The sequence below is a fragment of the Piliocolobus tephrosceles genome, chromosome 18 (assembly GCF_002776525.5).
Source record: "Piliocolobus tephrosceles isolate RC106 chromosome 18, ASM277652v3, whole genome shotgun sequence".
Taxonomy (NCBI): Eukaryota; Metazoa; Chordata; class Mammalia; order Primates; family Cercopithecidae; genus Piliocolobus; species Piliocolobus tephrosceles.
This window is the reverse complement of record NC_045451.1, coordinates 10,505,654-10,529,313: the sequence shown is the minus strand read 5'-3', so window position 1 is coordinate 10,529,313 and position 23,660 is coordinate 10,505,654. Positions and strand designations below refer to the sequence as shown.

Sequence of the window (23,660 nt, the reverse complement as noted above, 5' to 3'; positions counted from 1 at the left end):
TCATTTGGTTCTCTGACTCAAAGGAAATAACCAACAATCACTACATAGGGACATTTAAGTAATCTAAACAATTGCTTGGGAAGGGAATTTGGACCTTTCATTTGGACTCCATTATGTAGAATAAGGACCTGAGTACTTTGATTATGCTCATTCATTGTTTCATTCATACAGGTGATGAGTGTTTATCAGCCACCATCTTTATGCCAATTGGAATAGGAAATGCATTGACATCGAGCTCATCTCTTAGATGATCTCAGTAGCCTCTGGCTGAACCCCACATGGCCATTGCTGCTTCCTCCATTTCTGTTCACTTGGACTTAGTGTTTCTTCACCTTTGCTGCAGTGATCGAATCACCCGGAAGGTTTTTAATGAACAATGATTCAAGTGTCACCTTCCACATCAGTAGAGCAGAATATCTGGAGATGGAGCCTATTCGGATATTTGAACCTGGGTTGTAACTAGAACCACCTTCTTTAGTTCCCCCTGCCCAAACACAATCTTCATTATTTGGAAGGGGGAAGAAGAAGTCCTTGGCACTGGTTGGAATGGAAGCTCCAGGGGCAGGGGTTGGGGAGTTCCGGGGCTCCGCTCTCGCCAGGCAGGGTAGGCATGCTGTCCCAGGCAGGCAGCAGGTGTGAATATATGCCAACCCAGGAGGAAGGCGGCCTCATGTAGCCGCTTTTCACGGTCATGCAGCGGCACAGGTGTGTGGCTCATGAGTGAGCAGCCTAGAGCCAGGATCCCTACCGCACAGAGGAAACAGCTGTCAGTGGCAGCCAGGGTGAGGTTCATGTCCTTGCAGACCTGGCTAAAAGCTGCCCATCTGAGTCATTAGTAGGTGTCACTCAGGGCTGCGTCCGCTTCTGAGCAAACTCGAATGTGACCCCGTCTCCACCTGTCTGGCACCAGCCTGCAGCTGCTGCTCAAAAGCTTTCAGGCCCACATCTGGTGCCACAACAAAGTCTAAGCTGGCACTTATAATGGCAGTTGCCCATGTTATAAGCCATGCCACCCTCTAGCTTACTCAGGTTCACGGAGGTCACGACCCTCCCCTCCCCCTTTCGATGGGAGTTTGACTGCAGCCTCTGCCTTTTGGGATCCAGCTCATAGCCTTGTACAGTTTTCCTGCAGCTGCGCCCTGGATGAAGCAGAGCCCTGACCTGGCCTCTGAGTGCTGGTGACCCGCACCCAAGGCCCTGCTAACTATCAAACACAGTGAAGGCATTAGTTGGCTCATGACAGATTGTCACATATTCTTTAGATGGTTTTTAAGAAGGACACATACAGTTATAGCGAAATGCCTGCCTTCTATTTCTTCCCTCTTTTCCTATAATGAAGATGCACAGCGGTGAATGTTCTTTCTGTGTATAGTTTTGATCTTTTACTACATATTAGTGTACTCAAAGCAATATTTCGTTTGTGCAAAATTTAAATGACCGATTTTATCCTATATAATTCTGCAGTTTGCTTTTTACACTAAAAATATTTTACAGATGTATGTATATTGATAAATGAAAGTCTAATCTTAAATGTTGTAGGAACCACTGTAGGTTTATTTATCAATTACCCATTGATGGATGTACATATATACTCAGTTACAAACTATGCCATGTAAAAATCATTGTAAAGAATGTAGTAAATTTCTCCAGGTTCTATTTCAAGCAAATAGAACTGCTGTGTAAGAACCACTTCAGATTTGATGGGTAGCACTAGTTTGTTCTCCCAATTCTTTGCACCAACTTACCTTCCCATAGTGTACACCTACACTGTGCTTAGTATCTGTTTAAATAAAACTTCGTAGATATTTTATATCTATATAAATATCAAGACCTATTTATGACTTGTAGTTTAACTCATTTATTTTGAATCTATATTTTACTTAATATATTTAAATCAGCCTCTAGCCACTGGTATGGCTGAATCCTACACAGTGTATGTGTAGGACATTTATTTGTAGTTTTTAATTGTTTTATTTAACTCATATAAATTTCCAAAGAATCTTAAAAACTTTTTTTTTTAAATTTGAATTCTACTTTAATTGCTTTGGTGACTACAAAAGTTATCAATAATTTCTTGAATTTGTTGAAATGGAAATTTGTTGGAAATTGTTGAGACTTCTTTTGTGAAGTATACAGTGAAGTTTGTAAATAGTCATTGCATGTTGGTATATTCATTGCATGGTCTCTTGAAAAGGAAGTATGTTCCCTTTTCATTCGTTTTGTCAGGGTTGGGGGTATAGGGACACACACTCATACCCATTGAAATTGTTAGGCTTTGGGTCCTAATCTCACCTTGAATTGTAATCTCCATGATCCCTATAATCCTCCCCTCTCCCCGATCCCTCCTCCCACCCCATCCCCATGTAAAGGAGAGACCAGGTGAAGGTAATTAAGTCATGGGCGTGTTTTTGCCTCTGTGGTTCTCATGATAATGAGAGAGCTCTCATAGGCTCTGATGGTTTTATAAGGGGCTCTCCTCTTCCCCCTTCTTCCTTCCTGCTGCCTTGTGAAAAAAGTGCTTTGCTTCTCCTTCATCTTCTGACATGATTGTAAGTTTCCTGAGGCCTCCCCAGCCATGCTGAAATGTGAGCTAATTACAACTCTTTCATTTGCACATTTCTCAGTCTCCGGCAGTTCTTTATAGCAGTGTGAAAACACACAGATACATAAATTGCTACTGCAGACAGTGGAGTGCTGCTATAAAGATACCTGAAAATATGGAAGCAATGTTGGAACTGGGTAACAAGCAGAAGTTGGAACAGTTTGGAGGGCTTAGAAGAAGACAGGAAAATGTGGGAAAGTTTGGAACTCCCTAGAGACTTGTTGAATAGTTTTGACCAAAATGCTAATACCTTTATGGACAATGAAGTTCAGGCTGAGGTGGTCTCAGATGGAGATGAGGAACTTGTTGGGAACTGGAATAAAGATGACTTTTGCTATGCTTTAACAAGGGGACTGGTAGCATTTTGCCCCTGCCCTAAAGATCTGTGGAACTTTGAATTTGAGAGAGATGATCTGAAGTTGGAACTTATGTTTAAAAGGGAAGCAGAGCGTAAAAACTTGGGAAATTTGCAGCCTTACAATGCTATAGAAAAGAAAACCCATTTTCTGCAGAGAAATTCAGGCCTGCCACAGAAATTGCTTAAGTAACAAGAAGCCAAATGTTAATTGCCAAAACAATGGGGAAAATGTCTCCAAGGCATGTCAGAGACCTTCAAAGCAGCCCCTCCCATCACAGGTCAACCTAGGAGGAAAAAATATGTCCTGGGACAAGCCCAGAGGCTTGTTGCTTTGGGCAGTCTTGGGACTTGGTGCCCAGCATCCCAGCTGTAGCTAAAAGGGGCCAACATACAGCTCAGGCCATTGCTTGAGAGGGTACAAGCCCCAAGGCTCATCAGCTTCCACATGGCGTTTGGCCTGTAGGTGCACAGAAGTCAAGAATTGAGGTTTGGGAACCTTCAACTAAATTTCAGAGGATGTATGGAAATGCCTGGATGTCCAGGCAGAAGTTTGCTGCAGGGATGAAGTCCTCATGTAGAACATCTGCCAGGGTGGTGCAGAAGAAAAATGTGGGGCAAGAGCCCCCACACAGAGTTCCCACTGGGGCACTCCCTAGTGGAGCTCTGAGAAGAGGGCCACCATCCTCCAGACCCCAGAATGGTAGATCCACTGACAGCTTAAACTGTGTGCTTGGAAAAGTCATAGGCTCTCAATGCCAGCCTATGAAAGCAGCCACAATGGGGCTGGTACCCTGCAAAGCCACAGGGGTTGGAGCTGCCCAAGATTGTGGGAGCTCACTCCTTGCATCCGCATGACCTGGATGTGAGACATGGAGTCAAAGTTGATTATTTAGGAGCTTTAAGATTTGTGATGGTTAATATCGAGTGTCAACTTGATTAGATTGAAACATACAAAGTATTCTTCCTGCGTGTGTCTGTGAGGGTGTTGCCAAAGGAGATTAACACTTGAGTCAGTGGACTGGGAGAGGTAGACCCACCCACAATCAGGGTGGGCATCATCTGATCATCTAAGAGAGCAGCTAGGATAAAAGCAGGCAGAGGAACATGGAAGGACCTGACTGGCTGAGTCTTCTGGCCTCCATCTTTCTCCCATGCTGGATGCTTCCTGCCCTAAAAATCTTTTGGACTCTTAGACCTACACCAGTGGTTTGCGAGGGACTCTTGGGCCTTTGGCCACAGACTGAAGGCTGCACTTTCTACTTCCTTACCTTTGAGGTTTTGGGACTTGGACTGGCTTCCTGGCTTTTCAGTTGGCAGACAGCCTATTGAGGGACTTTACCTTGTGATCATGTGAGTCAATACTCCTTAATAAACTCTGCTTCATATTTTCATCTATCCTATTAGTTCTGTACCTTTGGACAAGCCTAACATAAGATTTAATAACTGCACCACTGGATTTTGGACTTGCATGGGGCCTGTCACCCTTTGTTTTTTGCCCGTTTCTTCCATTTGGAACAGGTGTATTTACCCAATACCTTTACCCCCATTGTATCTAGGAAGTTACTAAATTGCTTTTGATTTTACAGGCTCATAGGCAGAAAGGACTTGCTTTATTTCAGGTGAGACTTTGGACTTGAAGTTTTGGGTTAATGCTGGCATTACTTAAGAATTTGGGGGAAGGTTGGGAAGACATGATTGGTTTTGAAATTAGAAAAAAACGTGAGATTTGGGAGGGGCCAGGGGAAAAATGATATGGGTAGGCTTTGTGTCCCCACCCAAATCTCATCTTGAATTGTAATCTCTGTAGTCCCCATGTGTCAAAGGAGAGAGGAGATGGAGCTAATTGAATTGTGGGGGTGGTTTCCCTCATCCTATTCTTGTGATAGTGAGTTGTCACAAGATCTGTTGGTTTTATAAGGGGCTCCTCCCCCTTTCTTCAGCATTTACACTTCCTGCTACCATGTGAAGAAGGTGCCTTGCTTCCCCTTGGCCTTCCACCATGATTGCAAGGTTCCTTAGGCCTCCCCATCCATGCTGAATTGTGAGTCAATTAAACCTCTTTTCTTCAGAAATTATCCAGTCTCGGGAAGTTCTTTATAGGAGTGTGAAAATGGACAAACACACCCACACATACATTTTATAGTAGATACATTTTTTTCATTCAAATTTTCTATATACTTACAATTCTAATTTGTTTGGCAGAGAATCGACAAGTACATATTGTATCTATTTCCTCATCTTACTTGGATGACTCTACATAGGTAAAGTGAATTTCCTAGCCACCCTTTATTTATTGGTAACCATGTGCCTGAGTTCTGGCAAGGAAAGGAGTATCAGTGAAAGTATTGACTGTAGTTGACTTTAGGGCTGGCCTTTGTGGAGTTATAAAATATACATGTAAAATGTACATATGTCAAGTAGACAGCTTGATATGGAATTCCGGATTTCAGTGTATATCTGTTAATCCTTCTATCTCATTACAATTTTTTTCAGAACATTTTTCTGCATTTCATGTTATTTAATTTTGATCTTTTATATATTTATTTATTCCTCAATAATATCTATTTCATTCATCCATTGTCTTTTTAGTTTCCAGAACTTTATGTAGCTTTTTAGAAAGTTCTAGTTTTTACCCCAAATCTGTCCTTTATGTTCTCACAGTTTCCTATTATTTACTTTATTAATTATAATTTATAATTTGTTTATCATTTAATAATATGTGGTTTTTTGGCATTTTCACATTGCTGTAGCTTAAGCTCTTTGAATGCTAATTTTTCTGCTGTGTTTGTTTACTCCTTCTCACATTGAATCATTACTTCTTAGGATTTGAAACTTTGTTTTTGAGCTAGCTTTTCTGTCAGATTGATTTTTCTGTGGGCTTCTGTATTCTGAGCTGTTGAGTCATTTGGGGCTTATTTCTACTTTATATTCCCAGGGTTTCATTTGGCAATTAGGGTGATTTTCCATCTTGGTGATTACTCCAGCTCCTAACCTCCATATCAGTGTTTGCCATAGTATGAGGTTTGATTTTTTTTAATTTAATGAGAGTATTTTGTTTTATACTCTGATGTGGATAGAGACAAGCTTGCATATGCAAGCCTGGAGCTAAATTCTCAATCTAACTATATGCGTATATCTATATTACATACATAATTACATATAGATACACACATATACACATATATAGACACATCTGTCTATATATAATACATACATCTACACACACACACACACATATATATATAGTATTAGGGTTCTGTAGAGTGACAGGAGACTAATAGGGTAGATGTGTATGAAAGGGAGTATTGAGTCACACCATCACAAGGTGAGGTCCCACAATAGGCCATCTGCAAGCTGAGGAGCAAGGAAGCCAGTCCGAGTACCAAAACCCCCAAAGTAGGGAAGCCAACAGTTCAGCCTTCAGTCTGTGGCCAAAGGGCCCTAGAGCCCCTGGCAAACCACTGGTGCAGGTCCAGGAGTCCAAAAAGCTTTCAAGGGCAGGAAGCATCCAGCATGGGAGAAAGATGGAGGCCAGAAAGCTCAGCCAGTCGAGTCTTTCCATGCTCCTCTGCCTGCTTTAGTCCTGGCTGCACTGGCAGTTGATTAGATGGGGCTCACCCAGATTGATGGTGGGTCTGCATCACCCAATTCACAACTCAAATGTTAATCTCCTTTGGTGGCATCCTCACAGACACACCCAGGAACAACGCTTTGCATCCTTCAATCCAGTCAAGTTGACACTCGATATTAATCATCACATAATCATCACATATATAGAGAGTAATTATCATAAAATAATGAAGATTATTGAGAATTTGAGTTAGTGATGTGGTTGGCTATCCTGAAGCCATTAGTGCCGTTGACATGAGAAGTTTTCCTGGAGTCATGTGAAGGACCAATAATGGAAAGAGAAAAAAACATTGGAGATGGATAAGTGGATAAAGAAACTACAGAAAGCTATTTTAGAAGGTTTTGCTTTGAGAGGAAAAAGAGATCTGGTCTATAGGCTGAGTGGGGCATGTAATCAAAATAAGTTTCTCTTTTTGTTTTAAGATATAAGCCTGGTACATTGGCTCACGCCTGTAATCCCAGCACTTTGGGAGGTTGAGGTGGATGGATCACTTGAGGCCAGGAGTTCGAGACCAACCTGGCCAACACAGTGAAACCCAGTCTCTACTGAAAATGGTAAAAGAAAAAAAAATAGCCCAGTATGGTGGTTCATGCCTGTAATCCCAGCTACTTGAGAGACTGAGTTTTGAGAATCCCTTGAACCTGGGAAAATCTCGGCTATGAGCTGAGATTGTGCTACTGCACTCCAGTGTGAGTGACAGAGCAAACCTCTGTTTTTTGTTGTTGTTGTTGTTATTAAAAAAAAAAAAAAAAAAAAAAAAAAAAAAAAAAAAAAAAACAGCAAACTTCTGGGGTTTTATGACCAATGAATATCTAAGACTTCCCAAGTCACTCTTCTCTGTCTTATGTTGCCTTCAAATATGCCTCTATTCTACTTACCCTTGGATTCTCCTAACTCTGTGTCTCTTATTTCCAGCTGTCTGCATCTCATACTTGGTCTAGAGAATAGAAACAGTGACTATTTGTTCATTTTGTTCACACGTATCACTAGAATCGAACAGTGTATTTATCAGTATGACATAAACTCACATCTGTTTTTGAATGACTATAGCAGGTAGACTTGGTTAAGAGTGGAGAAAAGGCATTCATTTCTTTCCTATTGATATAGTACAAGCTCTCTGGGAATTGTAGAAAAGAAATGTATCAAAGGAAGCTCCATGTAATGAACAAAGAACTTTCACATAAAGAATGTCTGTTACCTATGTTTCTTTCTGAGTCCCTCGAAGGGCTATGTGCAGCCAATGATCAGAGTATAAGAGGATAGTTTATTTTCATGGTAACAACAACAATATTAATTAGCTATGTATAAAACAACAAATGTATGTATAAAAAGCATTATGAACATGGTATTATGTGTTAGTTACTTTATCAGATATTTTTTAAAAATGCATTTACCATACCCAATGGCCTTTTGAGATAGGTGTTATTATTTTCTACCATAAATATAGTACAAATGAATCTTCATAATCATGGATGTTTTGATTTCTTCTGGGGTGAAATGCAGTGTGTATTGTAAAACTAGATCTGCATTTGTTCTAACCTAGAATAGCCTATTTATTCTTAATAAGTATTCCATTAGTGATATGACTATATACATATATACACATATATAGACACACACATATATACACACACACATACAGAGTATGACTCATATATGAATGCCTTAGTCCCAGAGATAAATATTACACACACACATACAGAGTATGACTCACAGCTCTTGAGCAAACTAGTCAGAGACATTATCAGTATAGTCTTCCCATTTGTCCTGTCATTTCCATTTGTGATTGTTATAGCAGAGTAAAGTCCTGTTTTACAGATAATATGTTAAAGGATTATATAAGTTATCATATTAGAATTTTAACAAGAGAATGACCCTTAGAGATACTTACTTTTGACCCTATTTTTATAGTCAGGGAACCTGCAGCATCAAATTTGGAAATTTGAATTTTACATTTGTAAAAAAAGTAGTTTATTTGTAAGCAAAGTACATTAGTTTTTTATATATAAAAATAGAATTGCTATACTTCTATTTTGATTTTTTTCATACCGTGGGATCTTCATGTCTGGTGAAATATTGGTGATACATTCAGATATGGTGATACAGTATTTTATTTGTATTTTAGCTAATCCTTTCCACTACATGTAAGTGTTCTACTAATAAGTTCATGGCCATGTGAAGCAAGCCAGTGCACACACACACTCACATGCACGGCAGTTCAGGCCCCTCTCAATACATCATGCTATTTCTTACTTTTGGTCTTGGCATGTGCTACTATTTCTGCCTGGAGAGACTTCCCCTCATTCATTCCTCTTATCACAATTTTTACTCATATTTCAAATTTCAGATCCAATATTCCTTTCTCTAGGAAATATTGTCATCATTTCCCGTGCTGTTAGCTGCTTTGTGTACCTCTTCTTTAACTTACCTCTAACACAATCCTTTCCAAGTAGAGTACCTACTGATTTGTTACTGTTGTTGTTGTTTGCTATTGTTTTTTTTCTGCAAACTAGATTACAGGTTGATTTTCTTGTAGGACTTTTCCTTAGTTCAGCTAAAGATGGGCTCCTTGTCACATGACCATGAAAAATTAGACCCAGAGACAATTTAAAGGGTGAGAAAAATGGGTTTTATTGGACAAAAAGGAAAAAAAGAAAAAAAAAGAATCAAGGACTCTCTGCAAAGCCAGAATCCTGCTGGTGTGCTTCCCACATCACAGATTAAATACCAGGTTTACCCAGGTAGAGAAGGGGTCAGGCTCCTCCCCGCTGCAAACAGTGTGAACTACTGTGGCTCCACCCCAGGGTACAGGTTGGCTGGAGTGTCTTTGGGGACCCCTTCCCACCTCTGTCCTTGGTGCTTATCATTGTTACATCGCTGATTACCAATAAATATTAGTTGGTGAATGAATGGATGAAAGGAGGAAAGGTGTAAGGAAGGAAAGAAAAGAAAGGAGAAATGATATCTCAGATAATAGACATTCTCAGTTGATTACTATTCATCTCCTTTTCCAGTTTCCCTGTCGTGATACAAGTCTAATTTTTCATGTATTTTCCCCCTATTGTGGCCTCCTTGCACTTCATTATTAAAGGCTCCATTCTTAGGCCCAAGACCTAATTATTAGAGTAATTTATTTAGTAAGTATGTTTTCCTGATCACAGATGGGTTTAAACATTAACGTATGACACAACTTTAGCCATTTAGACATAAAGTGAAGTCCTGGAGAACTGGTAAATTTTTTTCACACTTAGTGAAACAATTCAACAACAACACTGAGAACACTGTACCAGCTTGAACAAGCTGGATTGTGCTATAGCAACAATAGACCTGAAAATCAAGATGGCTTAAAAAAAAAACAGTTATTTCTTGCCCACCCACATGTCTTCCAGTGCCACAAAGTGACAGAGGGATGCAAGTATACATTTTGATACAACTGTAGAAGCAGAAAAAAGAGGGAGTGGCGAATGGTACTCATCAGCTGCCTGGAGATGACAAACATCCCTTCTCCTGTGTTTCCTTGGCCAAAGATATTCACATGGCCATGCCTGATTTCAACAGCAGGGGCTGTATAATCATACTCTCAGGATGAGCGCCAAATGTTTGTGAAAAATAATGCAGGCAACCACAGTTCTCAACACTGAAATATGAGCCCAGTCCTTAGCAGGGTTACTGAACCCTGCTAATTAACAACCATGAAGCCACTGTAACCTTAAATTTATCATGTAAGAGAAAAAGCATTTCTTGATTTTTGCCTGTCTTTTTCCTGTTAATCACAGATGCAAATATCGTAACTCAATCAACTTTATTGTAATTCTCTCTTCACTAGTTCTCTATTACTGTCATTACTTCTTTAAGTGAGATGAAAGTGTTTTTTTTTTTTTTTTTTAAGAAATGATGTATACTTCACTCTCTCTATCAATGTTTTCCTTTACTTTCCATGCCCTCTCCAAACCATTTAAACACAAATTAGATTCAAACTCTATACCGGGATTTTAAGATCTTTACCCTGTCTGCCCACAACCAAATCATCTGATGCTCTTCCGCCTTCTCCTCAATACATAATGCTTAAAAATCTATTAGAAGGGTCCTCCCACCTATCTGCAATACCCTTCTCCCTCAAATAAGTCAACTCCATGTCATCTTGTCATCCAATGCTATCTTCCAGTCTTTCACTTTCTAACGGAAGTCTGTCCATAAAAAAATGTGTAAGGAAGAATATACTCCCCCAGACATCTGTCTCAAAATATTTTTTTTTCCATAAAGATAGTGTTTTAGGTCTATCAAATTAACTCTGGAACATGAAAAAAATAAATAGCAGTTGTCAAATAACAAGAAACAAATAATATTATGGTCTCATAATTTAAAAGAATAAATTAGGATTTTTTCAAATAAGAAAATTTATCTTGTTTAAACCATGTCTTTTATGTATGTATCATTTAAATGATCATAACTTTTTCATTCTTATGTGCAATGTTTTTCTCTTTATCATGTTTTCCCTATATAGTATCAGGAGATTGTCTTATCAACAAATGGACACAAATCTTACTAGGAGAAACAACTTTTATCTTTGCTGCTTCTCCTCAACTCTCTATCCAGCAAAATTTGGCAGATACTTTGTGATTATAAAATAGCAAGCAAAGGACAAAGAGCACATATGACCTGAGGATGGCAGAGAAGAAAGGTGAAAGGATCCCTGTCCCTGATTGCATTTGCTGAGATGCTTGGTCTACTCTGGACCTGATACCTATGCTTATGATTGCATCTGATCAAAATGAACACATAAAACAGTCTCTTCTAGACAGTCAATCTCCTGCTATAGTTAATTCTCATATCATGAAGCGATGTACATATAGATCACTTAAAGGTACAATTTTGTGAAGTTGCTTTTAGATGCACTTTTACAGATGGGGAAAGTAGAACTTAGAAATAAGATAAAATTTGTTGATTTTTTTTCTATATTTTCTCAATACTTGAATGTAATTGGGAACATTTGCATAACTGACTAGATAAAACATTAGTGGATGCTCAACAAATATTTTTGATCATTTGCCTACTTATCTGTGGCATTGAATAAATACAAAGACATACTCCAAAATTTGATTTTGAATTTTTTAGACTTCTAATTACTCTACTCACTTTACACATATTCAAGCATTGTTACATACAGAGATCCAAAACTAACTCTAATTTACAGAGTACGATATTGTGGGTTCGCACAGTTTTATACATTACTTTCTCGGTAAAGTTTCCAATATCTATTTTCCATCCATGGACTGACTTTTGCCAGGAAATTTCATTCTGCAGGGCAGATATTCTAAAGTCACAGTGAGGGACACCAGATGCTGAAGTCTGTTACCTGGGAAGCAGATCCTGGAGATACCAACGTGCAGGAAGTGTACTAGGTAGTACATTAGCTGTGGGGAGAACCAAGCAGCCCAGGTCAGAGGGAGACGTAGGACTGGGAGGGCCGTGATCATGGGACCTCAGCTCATCCTTGGGGTACTTCTGAAGCTGGGATGGACCTTTGGACCTGTCCCAAGTTGGGGTAGCAACAGTCCTTTATACTTCTAAAATGATCGCTGCCCCAGGAAGTAGGTGTGGACTTGGTAAGGAGTCTCTTTGCAGCCAAGAGGAAAGAGCTGTCGGTGAAGAGCTGTTGTGAGACAGTTTTTCCAGCAGCTGGTGAAATACGTCCTTCCATACAGAACGGGGAGCTCAGAGGCACAGGACAGAAACTTGCTGTCGCTTGACTTTTCCTGCTTCTCTTCCACCCCTCATTAATTATTCTCTATCTTAAAAAATCATGAGCATTTTTTAGTAATTGTCACAATTGACAAATATCCTTATTTGATGGTTTTTAAATCTATTCTACGCATTACAAGGTTAGAGATCGTATCTAACTTGTTCACTTTTATATGTAAAATGCATAGCACAGTCATTGGCACATGGTAGACATTTAGTGAATGCTTGTGGAATGAATGATATTATATCAATACTATAGACAATACTAAATCACACTATATTTAACACATAAGATGTTAAGTGGACCCACTAAATATGCCAATTAAGATGAAATAAAATGCTCTTATTTTAAAGCTATCATCTGTCACCAAGTATCATAAATGTTTATTAATAACATTGAATTTATTCTTGTTGAAAATACATGTTCCTCTGGTTTCTGTATTTTCTGAGGTAGGAATTTGATATAGTGAGAATTATCTTAAAAACAGGTAGATAGTACAAAATTATAATGTGTTTAACTTGAGTGGCATTGTGACTTCTTTAATGTATTTAAGTAGATGCATTTGATTGTTATAACAATCCAATGTATCTGGGTCAACTTTTGAGAAGAGAAAATCTGCCTTTGTTCATAGCATGATTACTTGCGATGAGTGTATAACACGGCTTCAATGGACCATGAGCAAGTTATTTCCAATTTTTCATATTGTTATTTCTCTTAAATATAGTTGAACCATATGTTATATAATGAATTATATGTTATCTACAGATCAGTATATTATTAATACACATATTTGACATTATAGATGCAGAAATTTATAAACTTCTGTGTATTAAAAATTTGAATGGATAGAAAGAACATATATAATAGTACTTTTAAATTTCCTGTATGATGTTTTGTTTTTCCTTCAATGAGATACATATAAACTGATTTGATTTATATTTACCAGATTCTCATTATGTCATTTTAAGGTATAAGAAAATATATTTTGTCAGCTTGCTATGACTAAACTCAATCTTCAATAGTTGATGTATCATATGTACAATTAATTCTAGAGAGAAAGCAATGTCCTTACATATAACGAAATAAACTAATGCCATAACAATATATATAATTTAAAACATTCCATCAAATATTTCACATCATTGGAAACTGATTCAATCTATTTGAGAAACTAATACTGTATTACTCTATTAAAAATATATACACAAACACATTTTATGTGTTTCTTTTCTATATCAAGATCTGAAATCATAGAGATCTGCTTATAAAAGAACCGTGAATTATATGTACTGTCAGTTGCGTAGATTTAGATTTACAGAGGATTACATGCTGACAAATAATCTTTATTACTGTATATTTTTATACATATTTTCTGCTCAGATTTTTCTCTTCCAGAATATGAATATATAACATAGTAATTATGTATTTTTTATCATTAAAGCATATTAGAATAAGCTTGCTCTGAAGTACATATAGATATTACTATCTACCTAATTCTCTCTTCAAATGCAAACCACTAAATCTTCAAATTAGGATTCATTTTGGATGCTTTCCAATTGTACATCTATATGCAAGTTATAAAAGATATTGCGATTTTAGATAATAATAGCATCTAACATATTCATTGGATTATAGTGTATAATCCTGTATACCTTCACTATTTACCGTAACATGTATGGAAAGAACAAAATGAGTGTGTGCGGAGATTCCCATCACTTTTCTATCACAAAATTAATGGAAATGAATGGATAGTAGCAAAGGCCATAGCTTTGAGATTTATTTATTTATTTAGAGATCGAATCTTGCTCTGTTGTCTCGCTGGAGGGCAGTGGCAGGATCTCAGCTCACTGTAACCTCCTCCTCCTGGGTTCAAGTGATTCCCTGCCTCAGCCTCCAAAGTAGTTGGGACTACAGGCACATGCCACCACACATGGCTTTTTTTTTTTTTTTTTTTTTTTTTTTTGTATTTTTAGTAGAGACAGTGTTTCACCATGTTTACCAGGCTGGTCTCAAACTCCTGACCTCTGGTGATCCACCCGCCTCAGCCTCCCAAAGTTCTGGGATTACAGGCGTTAGCCACTGTGCCCAGCCTGCTTTGAGAAATAAAGAAGAAATCCATCTCTTCCCCTGAAAGTAAAATAGAGAGGACATGAATTAATGGATCAAAATGTCAAATAACTTGTCAAATCTTAAAGATAAGTCCTCCTGATAACAAGATGAATGCCAGCTCTGTGATATTGTTTTGGTAAAATGAAAGTGTAGGATTAATTTTAGTTAGTTTGGCCATAAGCAATTTGCATAGCTCTCTGAGACTAAGTAGGAAAAAATATTACCTCTAACACAGGATTGTCATGTGAATTTAGAGAGAGAAGCTATGTGAAGAATTTCTCCTAGGGTAGGTACCTGGAAAACATTAATGCCTTTAAACTGATTTTGTTTTTAAATCACTTTAAGCTGATATTTTAAAAATCACTTTAAGCTGATTTTATCAATTTAGACTGATTTTTAAAATATCTTTGCATTAAGGAAGCAATGTATTTTTCTCCTTAAAGTGAAATCCAGTTCTGACCTTTATTGAGGCACTCTATGAACAGAATTAGAATATGTTAAGCTGTGAGTTTGGCTCTAAATATAATTGGATATATTTTCTCACATAACAAAAAATACCAAGGGTTTACCAACCCCAGGTGTAAGGAGGACTCCCCCTAAGTCTCAGATGTTGTTGTAACTCAAGGCGCACATATCTTCCTTGCATATTTCTAAGTGATAAACATTTCTAAAAATTTATTTCCCGCTCAAGGATACTTTTTCTCTTTTCTCATTGTGCAGCTAAGTTACATCCACTTTTCTAATATGGATGTTAGAAAAGTGGATGTAACTTAGCTGCACAATGATGTCACTTAGCTGTCATCATTAGCTGTCATAATGCACTTAGCTGTCACTGGCAAGAGGAAAGCTTATTCGAATTGGCTTATACCAATGGTTCTCAAACTTTATGGTGAATCAGAAACACCTCGCGGACTTGTTAAACCCACAACTTCTGGGCTCGAGCCCCTGAGTTTGATTTAGTAGATCTTGAATGAAGTTCCCAAGTGATGCCATTGCTGCTGGCTTGGGTATGACTTACCGAGAATATAGTTTCACAAATACATATGTACCTCCTAGGCCTGAGAATAAGTTGATACTCTCGGAGCAAATGGCCAAACTGTAGAACATGAATGCCAGGGCTCTGCTTATAAAAATGGCATGTGACCGGGATAGAATTTGCATTGATAAACAGAGATGCCTTTCCTTCCTTCCTTTTTTTCATTCCTTCCTTTTTCCTTGCATGAACACTGAAGGCTTTTTGCTTACTCCTTTTAAATCAATCTAAGTAAATTTTATACGCCTAATGACAAAGCATTAATGATATAAGAAATAATGTTGCTAAAGCACAAAGTCTTGTAAGTAATTGTAACTAGGTGCAAAATTCTGGAAAGAAAGCCATCAACTTGCAAAGTTATCACTTTCCCATTAAGTTCTGAATTATTTGTGCAGCAAATTCTTTATGCCTGACAGATCAAGAAAGATCTTTTTTTAAATGTTCCATTGTTGTTCCAAATAATAGAATTGTGCTCCCTATTACATGTTTCTTTGTAAAAGAATATGGTATAGAACTTGACATTTGAAAATTGCATTCTGAAGAGAAGAAATGAGAAATCTGTTTGCATTTTAAATGTGATGTGTGGTATAATTTAGCAAACTCAGTGATGGTGCATAAATGACAGTGTTACTGTGAAGCAATTGAAGTGACAGGGCAAACTTACCCAGAAAACCAGTTTGAGTATCCTGTCTAGCTGCCCAAGCCAAATCTGTCTGTTTCTAGCTGCCTGTTGGCATCATTAAGGTTTAAATATCAATGGTTGTGATTTTGACTCCTATGGAATGAAGGGGCAGGATTTGCAGGACAGAAACTAAAAATGTCCCCTTCATTTGATGCTCACGTTTTCAGTGGATACTAGGAGGTGGACATTCTTGAGACAGGCAATAGCTGATAGGCATGGGGGGCCTTCTCTTTCATTCAAACCCCCTGCTTCCTGAGAGTGAGGACCAGCATTTTCTCTGCCAGGTCCTGCCCTGCATCCACACCCTCACCCCACCTCTTTGAGACTTCGGAAAGCTGGGATTCATAGAGACTAAGAGCCTGCAACTTATCAATTGTGTCAGGTCAAAAGTCGCTTTATATCAGCTTGTTTCTTCTAATACCATACACTTCACACAGTTTTGCATTTTGCTTTAACATTTTGGAGATCTCTCCATATGAATATATAAAAGGCTGCCATATTATATTTAAGGGTTTAATGGTTTTTCTTAAATTTAATCAGGCTAATTTCACGGACATTTAGTTCCCAGCATTTACTGCAAACACCAGCAACAACAAAACAATGCTGCAACAAATATTCTCATAATCACAACATTTCACACAACTATGCGTATGTCTGTGGAATACATTCCTGGAAATACAATGGCTGGGTCTGACTTTATGTGCATTTTTAATTAAAAAATATTGCCCGTGTTTCCCCATGAATGAATCCTTATTTCTCCACATTTTACTGGAAGATTATCTTACCATACTTAGCCTTTGTCAGTCTGAAGCATCTTGATTTTTTCAATTAAGCTTTTTATTTTTGATATTTGTAGATTCATATGCAGTTGTATAAAATAATGCAGACAGATCTGGGTGTCCCTTATGCCCAGATTGTGATGGGAACATTCTCATCACAAGGTTCCTTTTAAGCTACCTTCACATCTACCTTACCCTCCTCCTACCCTGTCCTTAACCCCTGGCCGCCACTACAATTTTCTATAATATCTGTAATTTTGTCGGGTCAAAAATGTTACATAAATTCAAATTGATGTGCCCCTAATTTGAGAGATACTAAATATATTTTGTTATATGCAAATTATATACTTACTGTGATTGAATTTATCATTTTGTGATCTCATGATTTGGGATCATACTTAGTAAAACTTCCCCTAAAGTTTTGATTAAAAGAAAAATACCACATCCACATTTATTTTCCAATATTTTATGGCTATTCTTTACTTTTGGATCATGAATTCATCATTAGTATTACTAATGATTTGAGATGTGAAAATAATTCCACTTTCAATTTCTACCTAGGCGTCCTAAGATAATTACCAATGCATTTTTTTATGATTGCCTTTTTGTGATTTTTGTATATAAAGTAATATGACAGTATGTTTTAGGAAACCAAAGAAATATCCTTGGGTTTTCCTACAATATTATAACATTATGAAGAACCAGAGGCTAACTTTTTCTTTTTTTTTTTGAGACGGAGTCTCGCTCTGTTGCCCAGGCTGGAGTTCAGTGGCACCATCTCAGTTCACTGCAAGCTCCATCTCTGGGGTACATGCCATTCTCCTGCCTCAGCCTCCCGAGTAGCTGGGACTACAGGCGCCCACCACCAAGCCCGGCTAATTTTTTGTATTTTTTTTTTTTTTTTTTTTTTTTGGTAGAGACGGGGTTTCACCATGTTATCTGGATGGACTCCATCTCCTGACCTCGTGATCTTCCCAACTCGGCCACCCAAAGTGCTGGGATCACAGGCGTGAGGCACCATGCCCGGCCCAATAAAGATGCTTTCTATAATGATAGTACAGTTAATTTTACACTGCAAATTTTAACTAAAAATGAGAAATGATATTAATAATCTGAGGATAATTATTGTAACCTGTTAATTTATATAGTGTATAGTATTAATTATAACAAGATTGATTTGCAGTCTAGTCACCCTATGATATATTAATATATTTCTTTACCCGTGACGGGTCCTTACTGCAGGTTTCTGAGCCTGGTTCATGTGGTTTTAGAAGGTGTGGCCGATGACGACATGACCACAGCCTCACAAAACCTATTTTCTTCAGAAAAGAATTAAATCATGTACTGTGCTAACTTTTAGCATCTGCTGAGTTAGTGGGTGACCAGGATGAACAACTTTTTTTGCATGTATTTATATTTTTTTATTTATGGTTATGTGATGTCCTTTTGGGGGAAGGTTACATAAAAACTACTTTTGTATAAGGTGCAAAATAGATTATTTACAAAACAACATAGAGTGTATTGTATTTTAGTCACATATCTTTCATTGATAGTCATATACTAATTATAATATTTGATTACAGAAATGTAGAATTCCAAATGAAGATGATGGCTCATCTAAATTCTTCCTAAAATGTTTTTCTCTTTTGTCAAAAGAAGTTGCCATTCTTCTGATTTTATCAGAGTAGACTATAAATAATGTAATTTTTTGTTTTCCTTTGAAAGGAAGTATTGAACCAACATGCCTACTATAAACTAAGCAGACCATACCAGGCAAATACTGCAGAACTGACTCATGCAAACAGCCGAGTGGATCAAAGTGAGGCAGAAGTAAAGAAACTAAGATTACAAGTGGAAGAACTAAAGCAGGGACTCAACCAAAAAGAAGATGAGGTACTACTTTATAAGTGAACATGTACTGAATAGCTTCTAAATAGTATTTTAGAGCACATCTAAAGATTGTCTCCCTTATTAACATATGGCATTAATGGGACTATAAATATTCATATCTTAAATCAATTTAAAAAGAGTAAGGAAAGAAATAAGATTACACAGACAATGTGCACATGTTTGTGGTGGTAATAGTATATGTTTTACGAGTGCTCTATAGTGTCAATACTTTAGCATGATCTTGTGTGCATACGTGTGTGCGTGTGTGTGTGTGTGTTTAAATATGGGCACAGTATCATTAAAGCTTGGGTGTTTTAAGATTTAAGCATCTATATCAACATGTATGATATATATTATTATATATTATATATTATTTTCAGTGCTCTTTAGTGTTCAAAAGAATCTAGGTACTTCATTTTGTTTTGTTAGGTCAACTCAATAACGGTTTATAGAATATTTTAGAAGTTCTTGGAAGATAGATATCTCAGTGTAATATCTTAACAGCATACATTTACAACTGTGGGGGTGACTGCAGCTGCAGTTACAAACAACAAAGTTGTTTTTGTTTTGTTTTTTTTTAAATAAACACAGTCCCAAATGTCACTATGATTGTGGAACTGTCACCCGCAGTAGCATTCTTTCACATGGTTTTCCAGTCACTGTCTCTGCTCCTGTTGGACGACTATTCAGGCAAAAACCATAGTTCCCTGGTTAAAAAGACTGTTTCTATATAATGCAAAACAGTTGGAAATAAAAAAATAAACAGATGAATTATTTTTCCATGGAGTAATTTAAAAATCAAACATACTCCACATTTTGAGAATTTGTTTTTAGTAAAAACAATTCCAATCAAGCAAACCGGATTTTCTTCTCTAATAACATTATATGGAAACAGAATCAATCATTCCACAAATGAGGCTCACACACTCTCCTCTGTGCTTGCTAGTGGCTCTTGGCAGGCGTTTCATCCTTGCTATGTCTCTTTTTATGAAGATATATATGTACTTTCTAATGATATTCATGCGTGGTGGGGCTGGATGGTGGACGAGTAAGTTGGAAGGGGAATATAGTAGGAAGGCTCAAGAACGTGATTTTAGGGTTTTTATTTTATTTTAGCCATTATTTTGTGAATAATTTTAACATGCTAGTATTTGTTGTAGGGGGTGGGGTGGTGGTGATGATGGTGAATAAATCTTTATTTTTGTCAAAACAGGCTTTAAGATGTCATCTGAGACTAAATTATTGGTAAGGAAATAATTTCTTCTAGGGTTTGTGGGCTAATGAAGGGCTATTCCCTACAGATCTGATTCATAGTGTAATTGTGTAATTTAAATAATGAGCTGCGGTCTTAAGGAGGATAACATTATTTGTTCCTCCACGTAGGATTATATTTCCCACATCATCAATGTCAGGCTTGGTCATGTGATATTTGCTTTGCCTGTGCCTTATGTGAAGGAGCTGTGCATGCCAGCACCTTCAGAAGCTTTGAGAGCAAACACATGACTCTGGCGTGTTTCTTTTTTTAAAAAAATACGTATTTTCTGTCATGTCTCACGTCCTGAGGCCACCACATCATGGCATGATTCTCTCAGCGATTCTGAAATTAAGAGGGCATAAAGCCAAGCCTTTGCTGACCCAAAATGGAACCTATATAAGTAGAAAGTCATGTTTATTGTCAGAAGGCACTGAGATTTGGAGTTGTTTGTTGCTACAAACAAAACAAAACAAAGCAAAAACATAGTTGATGCTGACTGGTGTGGTCATTACAATAATTTAAAAAACCCAAATATTAAAATAGATGACATTGCTCCAATACAAGAACAACCTCTAATGAAAACAATATGCAGATTTTTCAAAGAACTGAGAATAGAACTACTATTTTAACTGGCAATCCTACTCCCGGATATTTACCTGAAGGAAAAAAAAATCATTATATCAGAAAAGATACCTGCACCTGTATGTTTATTACAGCACTATTCCCAATAGCAGCCATATAGAATCAACCTCAATGGGTTGTGCCCATCAATGGAGGAGAGGATTAAAAATGTGATCTATTTACACAATGGAGTACTATTCACCTACAAACACAAATGAAACCATGTCTTTTGCAACAACATAGATGAAGCTGGAGGCCATTTTTTTTTTTTTAACAAAAAGCACTCAGACACAGAAAAACAAACACCACATATTCTGACTTACCAGATGGAGATAAATAATGTGTACACATGGAGATAGATAGCGGAATGACAGTGGCGACTCGGAAAGGCGGGGAGGAAGGAGGGTAAATGATAAGAAATTACTTGAAGGGTAAAATGTCCTATTATTCCGTTGATGGATACATTGAAAGTCCTGACTTCACCACTGTGCAATACACCCGTGTAACAACATTACACTTGCACCCTGTATATTTATACAAATAAAAAAAAGAAATACCTTTGTAAAATAAAATGTAGGTGGTGAGAAAATGAAGTCTGGAATGATGGAATCTAACATTCAATACATTAGTTTCCTGTAATACACTGGAAAGCCAGTAATTTTCAGAATGAGCTTGTGATTTTTAGGTGAAAAGATATGAACTAATATTCCTTGTTTGATATTGGTGCATTTGGCAAATGTTTGAAAAAAAGTGAACTGAGAAAAGAATTATCAAGTTTTCAAAGAGGTATATAAGGTAATATAGAAATTTAAGTAGTTCTGTGACTTCCTGATTGTAAGAGTTGTAAGACCACCTGATTTCCATCCAAAAGGTAAAATATATAAATTAGGATGGTTTTGAACAATAAATGTCTACTAAAATTGAGCTTTGTGGCAAGAACCAAATCATCAAACCTAATGCTAAAGCTCTGTTTCCTGTAAATTATTATTTTTTTTTAATTATACTTTAAGTTCTAGGGTACATGTGTATAACGTGCAGGTTTGTTACATATGTATACTTGTGCCATGTTGGTGTGCTGCACCCATCAACTCGTCAGCACCCATCAATTCATCATTTATATCAGGTATAACTCCCAATGCAATCCCTCCCCCTTCCCCCCCCATGATAGGCCCCATTGTGTGATGTTCCCCTTCCCGAGTCCAAGTGATCTCATTTGGAACTGAACTGAACTCAGTTCAGTTCCCACTTATGAGTGAGAACATGCGATGTTTGGTTTTCTGTTCTTGTGATAGTTTGCTAACAATGATGGTTTCCAGCTGCATCCATGTCCCTACAAAGGACGCAAACTCATCCTTTTTTATGGCTGCATAGTATTCCATGGTGTATATGTGCCACATTTTCTTAATCCAGTCTGTCACAGATGGACATTTGGGTTGATTCCAAGTCTTTGCTATTGTGAATAGTGCCGCAATAAACATACTTGTGCATGTGTCTTTGTAGTAGAATAATTTATAATCCTTAGGGTATATACCCAGTAGTGGGATGGCTGGGTCATATGGTACAACTAGTTCTAGATCCTTGAGGAATTGCCATACTGTTTTCCATAATGGTTGAACTAGTTTACAATCCCACCAACCGTGTAAAAGTGTTCCTATTTCTCCACATCCTCTCCCACACCTGTTGTTTCCTGACTTTTTAATGACTGCCATTCTAACTGGTGTGAGATGGTATCTCATTGTGGTTTTGATTTGCATTTCTCTGATGGCCAGTGATGATGAGCATTTTTTCATGTGTCTGTTGGCTGTATGAATGTCTTCTTTTGAGAAATGTCTGTTCATATCCTTTGCCTACTTTTAGATGGGGTTGTTTGTTTTTTTCTTGTAAATTTGTTTGAGTTCTTTGTAGATTCTGGATATTAGCCCTTTGTCAGATGAGTACATTGCAAAACTTTTCTCCCATTCTGTAGGTTGCCTGTTCACTCTGATGGTAGTTTCTTTTGCTGAGCAGAAGCTCTTTAGTTTAATTAGATCCCATTTGTCAATTTTGGCTTTTGTTGCCATTGCTTTTGGTGTTTTAGACATGAAGTCCTTGCCCACGCCTATGTCCTGAATGGTATTACCTAGGTTTTCTTCTAGGGTTTTTATGGTATTAGGTCTAACATTTAAGTCTCTAATCCATCTTGAATTAATTTTCGTATAAGGAGTAAGGAAAGGATCCAGTTTCAGCTTTCTACTTATGGCTAGCCAATTTTCCCAGAACCATTTATTAAACAGGGAATCCTTTCCCCATTTCTTGTTTCTCTCAGGTTTGTCAAAGATCAGATGGCTGTAGATGTGTGGTAATATTTCTTTTTTTTTTTTTTTTTATTATACTTTAAGTTCTAGGGTACATGTGCATAACGTGCAGGTTTGTTACATATGTATATATGTGCCATGTTGGTGTGCTGCACCCATCAACTCATCAGCACCCATCAATTCATCATTTATATCAGGTATAACTCCCCAATGCAATCCCTCCCCCCTCCCCCCTCCCCATGATAGGCCCCATTGTGTGATGTTCCCCTTCCCGAGTCCAAGTGAGCTCATTGTTCAGTTCCCACCTATGAGTGAGAACATGCGGTGTTTGGTTTTCTCTTCTTGTGATAGTTTGCTAAGAATGATGGTTTCCAGCTGCATCCATGTCCCTACAAAGGACGCAAACTCATCCTTTTTTATGGCTGCATAGTATTCCATGGTGTATATGTGCCACATTTTCTTAATCCAGTCTGTCACAGATGGACATTTGGGTTGATTCCAAGTCTTTGCTATTGTGAATAGTGCCGCAATAAACATACTTGTGCATGTGTCTTTGTAGTAGAATAATTTATAATCCTTAGGGTATATACCCAGTAGTGGGATGGCTGGGTCATATGGTACAACTAGTTCAACCATTATGGAAAACAGTATGGCAATTCCTCA

The 23,660-nt window shown here is 37.5% G+C and overlaps 1 protein-coding gene across 1 annotated transcript in view; it reads left to right on the top strand.

The window, feature by feature from the left end:
* Positions 1-18,952, top strand: part of CCDC102B (coiled-coil domain containing 102B) — a 300,271-nt gene extending 281,319 nt beyond the window's left edge. Inside the window, exon 9 of the mRNA XM_026455191.1 lies at positions 18,663-18,952. Within this exon, the coding sequence (XP_026310976.1) occupies positions 18,663-18,848 (186 nt within the window). The 3' untranslated portion in view covers positions 18,849-18,952. The remainder of the gene's footprint in view (positions 1-18,662) is intronic.
* The last annotated feature ends 4,708 nt before the right edge of the window (positions 18,953-23,660 follow it).